Raw genomic sequence first — 4,725 nt, 5'->3', positions numbered from 1 at the left:
ATCTCTTCAAACTTCGATACACTCAACGACATCTCTATACATAAACCACCTCCAGAATTTTATGCGGACAACATCGCCTTCAACCTCTTCAAATTTTAGTTCTCTCCCTTATATGGAAAGATATATGAGATAAGTAATTCTATGCATCAGCCACTGTTTATGTTGCACACTACATATTTATAAGTTTTTATAAAGTGTAGGAATGCTTTTCATAGGCTATATAGATATTTTTTATAGAGTGTGTGGTGTGCAATGATAAATAGTAACTGCTCTCAATATTTTCTCATATGAGATTATAAGAGACTGTATAAATTATCAAATATATTGAGTTCTGCCATCTAAATAATCAAGAGACGTAGCCTTTTGTGTCAAACTTATCTTTGTGTCTTTCTATATATATTCTATTTATTATTTATTTCATGGATGGGCATCCAAGCACCATATCAACACTCAAGCAATCATTGTAAACCATTCAACTGTACCGTTAGACTTTGACCATGCCAAAAAAATGCATCAATGGTTTGGTTCACGGGATTGAGATTTATCACTTTTCAAATAAAAAGAGTCGATCGCTCACGACATCTTCTCTAAAAAAGTAGATAAGTTTCCCCTCACGTATTATTTTTCATCTGATATTTTTATTTTGTTGACCACATCTATTGAAAAAATGAAAATTGGGTTACATGGTGTGCACTGTGCATAGCTATCATGTCGTTGTATAGCCAAAGAACATACAAGGATAGGCCCGCTGCCACACTTACATAGGGCAGGCCAGCGAAGTCCAAACACCCAACCTTGTGGTCAAACAAAGATAATGGAAACTTTTCCATTGGTTCCTTGCTGCCCAACACTTAAAATGTTGGAGGGAAGAATTCTGCTAGCCACTGGTGACTGTGTGTGGCAGCCGTAATGGGTTCCCATGGCAGCACCTCTCTACCATTGCAAGCCCCCTTTGGTCATGAAGCTCAACCCATCTACATGCAATCCTTCCCATGCACAACTAGTGGCGAACCTAAGTTGTGCTCGGGGCGGGGCTGGGGCCGGGGGGTGCTCTCAAAATTTTTTGAAAATTCAAAATATCCCAAGATTTTATATATAATTTTATAAATATAAAGCATGTCCCCAAATTTATAATCCACATATGCTCTTTTAAAATTTTTTAAAATTTCAATATACCTATAAATATTTCTCTTTAATTTTTTTCTATAGTCTGGAGGTCATATGTAATTTCTATATAGTACCTATTTTAAAGGATGAAACCTCACCAAAATTAAATTAAAAATAAATTTATAAGAAATAATAAATTTTTTAATATAAATTTCAAAGTTTTTTGATATATAATATTAAATTTTTTAATATAAAATTTAAAGTAAAAATATAACTCAGCCTAATCAATCATATCACATGTTGGTACATCAGCTTTAACACTATCAGAACCTAGACTTGGGTAGGTCAACTCAGTATCATGAGTCCAAGTTAACTCGGTCCCACTATCCGATTCCAACACGTGTCCACTAAGAACGTAATTGAATCGAGCGGATCCGGTAACATGGAATGATAACACCTCCGTATAGGTATGCTTGCCGTTGGGATTGGTTTTCTCCATCGTGTCATCTGCTTCTATCTGTTGTTGCAATGCAAAGACTAGCTTTTCCATCACGTCTTCCATGGTAGGCCGTTGGATCCCCTGTTCACGCACGCAACTCTCTGCCACCTCCAAGTACACCTTAAAACATGCGGGAGCTATCTTCCCCTTCAGATAGGGATCTATGATTTCGCCCATGCTCCCATTCTCAATGCATTTTCGGGCCCAATTGGCCAAATTCCATTGCTCCTCTTGCAGTTTGGTATTTACTGCTTTTCGAGCACATAAAACTTCCAAGAGGACCACGCCAAAGGAGTACACATCGGATTTCTCTGTCAGTTGTTGCCGTCTTGCGTATTCTGGGTCCAAATAACCCCATGTACCCTTTACTACGGTATTGACTGCAGTGTTATCTAGACCCACTTTGGACAATCCAAAATCGGAAACCTTGGGCACCCATTTTGAGTCCAACAAAATATTGGTCGTCTTCACATCACGGTGCATGATTGGCTTCTTCGTGCCAGTGTGCAGGTAGTTCAGACCACAGGCTGCTCCGATGCAAATCTCGAGCCTCTGTTTCCAATCTAGGGGGGCATTTTCAGTGTCATAGAGATGATGGCGAAGCGTTGCGTTGGTCATGTAGTCATAAACGAGGATCATCTCACTGTCATCATTGCAGTATCCAATGAGAGAGACGAGGTGGACATGGCGAAGCTGAGAGAGCATTTCGATCTCTGTCAAGAACTCGTGAAGACCTTGCTTTGACTTTGTGCTCAAGCGCTTGATCGCTAGAGTCTCGGTGCCCTCGCCAATGAAACCCTTATATACATTGCCAAAACCTCCCTCGCCGATAATTAACTCTTCGTGGAAGTTGTGTGTTGCTGTCTTGATTTCTCGTAATGAGAAGCGGCGGCATAGTTCTTCCGGTAGCGACGAGGCCTTTGAATGTTTGGACTTTCCTATATCATATGAACCTGAATTCTTGTCCTTCTTGCCAGTCCGAAAAATCAAGAATCCAAAAATTGACACCACAATTAATCCGGTTACTCCACCAGCAACAATGAAAATGGTCGTTCTTCTACTATTCTTCGAGTCCGTCGATTGTCTTGGTGGCTCAATCGTCGGAGGGGTCACCAGAATTGGGTCAGGGTTGGGTCCGGAGAGATTGTTGTTGCTTACTTTGAAGATTTCGATGCCGTTCAGGATTGCATCAGGGTAAACAGTCTTCAACTGCGATTGTGCTCCTATAGCAATGTAGAGGTTCGCCTTCTTGTCTCTTTCTTTCGTGAACATCGAAACGGCATAGTCTTTATATACGGGCACACCATTTCCACCACTCCAAAAAATCACGTCAGCAGCTTCTTCAGCGGTTTGATTTGCTATGAAAATACGAAACCTTCTATCGAACAATTGGACAATATCTGGCTGAAACTCGCAAAAGTGTAGCCTTATGAAATAATAAAACCCAGAATCAATGGGGAATTCCCACGTCAAATTGTAGCTCAGGTTGATAGTCGAGTTGATCCCCAGAGTTCGGGCAGTCCGATAGACATCTTCCGGTGCAGCATATGCAGGTACTGTAGTAAAGCTTAGATTGATGGTGTTGTTGAAAGGTAGAACAAGCATGCGATATTCTTTCAAGTACTTGTCATCCGGGCTCCAAGCCCGGAACATTCCGGTGTCTTTAGTGGGTGGGATGGAGTTCCCTCCAACATTCAATCTGTATACTGTCTCGAGAGCAGTGCTATTCTTGATGCTGTACAGGTCGTTCTGGCCGACAAGAGAAAATCCTGGATGGTCCGCCGGAGTGTAATAGAGATTTGGAGGCATCGATACGATTTCGATTCCATTGATAACAGCATAGGAATCAGAAACGATCGGAGATGGAGTGAAGGTTATGTTCAACCTTTGACCTTCCTCAATGTTGACACAGTATTCTCTGAATATGGTATCGCCCGGATCCTCATCAGCATCTGCTGTAAGTGAAGCGTTGAAGTTGCTAAGAAGAGTAAAAGGACCAGCTTGGACGGAGAAGAGGGCTTTAGAGCGATCAAATTCAAAATATGAAGCTGGGTAAAAGTATAGTCGAATGAACTTTTGGCCGGCGGTGACGGAGAAATTGTAGGTGAACGTGGAGAGAGACATGCGAGCTGTGGCAAAGGGCACTTGGGTATTAATGGGGGATTGTCTTATCAGAGATGTGTGGTTGTTCAGTGATTTTTCAAAAGGGAGGAATTTTGAATTCTCGTCTCCAATCCAAGTCCGACCGTCTAAGGCAGTTGAATTGCCAGAGGAACCACAATTGAGTAGAATATAGTCGATGGGTTTGTAAGGAGACGACGATTCAACGGAGACCATGCAGGTAAGGTGGTGCAGCAAGAAGAAGAAGACAAGGTAGAGATGTGTAAAAGGAGGTAGGAGGAAGGAATTCCACATGGAGGCAGAGAGAATCAAGTGAGAAGATCAGGTAATAGAAATGAGTTTTTCCTTTCTCTTGATTTCTGCGGGTAGGGGGAGAACGGCAACGCCAATTGAGGGTTATCAATTATTATAACAAGGGGTCAATAGCAAAGTTTGACCTAAAAGGCTACAAAAAACTGTGGCCACTGAAGACTTGACAAGTTAATATGAATACCGTGCACTGAAGCAATTTGCACTGCATAATTGAGACCAATAAGCAAAGTTTTGGATTCGGTTATGAAGATCATTTCGGCTTGGACTCTAGAATTGAATATTTCAGTATCAATAACCGGAATACTTGTGATGACCCGTTTTTGAGTGTATTTTCGCTGAAATATTTGTTTTTATTTTAATTAATATATTAGCTATTTATTTTAATTTATTTGCGTTTTAAAAATTGGGTTATTATTTTAATTTATTTTATTTGAGGTTGTGTTTCATTTCTTTAAGTTGTTTTGTGGTTTTAATCTTTTTGACAGTTTGTTTCGTTTTCCCGGAGTGAGGTTTGGACCTCATCTCTTTTCACATCTTTTTCTTTTTTTTCTCTTTTCCTTTTTCCTTCTTTTTCTTTTTTTCTTTTCTCTCTCCTCTCCCGCTCGACCGAACCCCCCCGTGCTCTCCCTCTCTCTCCTCCCTCTCCCCCGCGCCGTCCCTCTCTCTCCTCCAGCCCAGCGTCGTCC

General features: G+C 41.0%; 1 protein-coding gene across 1 annotated transcript; it reads right to left on the bottom strand.

Moving 5' to 3' along the window:
- Nucleotides 1–1,286: 1,286 nt before the first annotated feature.
- LOC122307954 (receptor-like protein kinase FERONIA) lies at nt 1,287–4,256 on the bottom strand. The gene has a single exon (XM_043121088.1). The coding sequence runs from the start codon at nt 4,019–4,021 to the stop codon at nt 1,388–1,390; it is 2,634 nt and encodes an 877-aa protein (XP_042977022.1). The 5' UTR covers nt 4,022–4,256; the 3' UTR covers nt 1,287–1,387.
- Between the last annotated feature and the right edge of the window lie 469 nt (nt 4,257–4,725).

This window comes from Carya illinoinensis, chromosome 4 (genome assembly GCF_018687715.1).
Source record: "Carya illinoinensis cultivar Pawnee chromosome 4, C.illinoinensisPawnee_v1, whole genome shotgun sequence".
Lineage (NCBI taxonomy): Eukaryota > Viridiplantae > Streptophyta > Magnoliopsida > Fagales > Juglandaceae > Carya > Carya illinoinensis.
This window is presented reverse-complemented; position numbering and strand designations above follow the sequence as displayed.

Bases quoted from the DNA above. Each gene is read 5' to 3' on its own strand.
- LOC122307954 (XM_043121088.1), bottom strand. From the start codon at position 4,021: ATGTGGAATTCCTTCCTCCTACCTCCTTTTACACATCTCTACCTTGTC.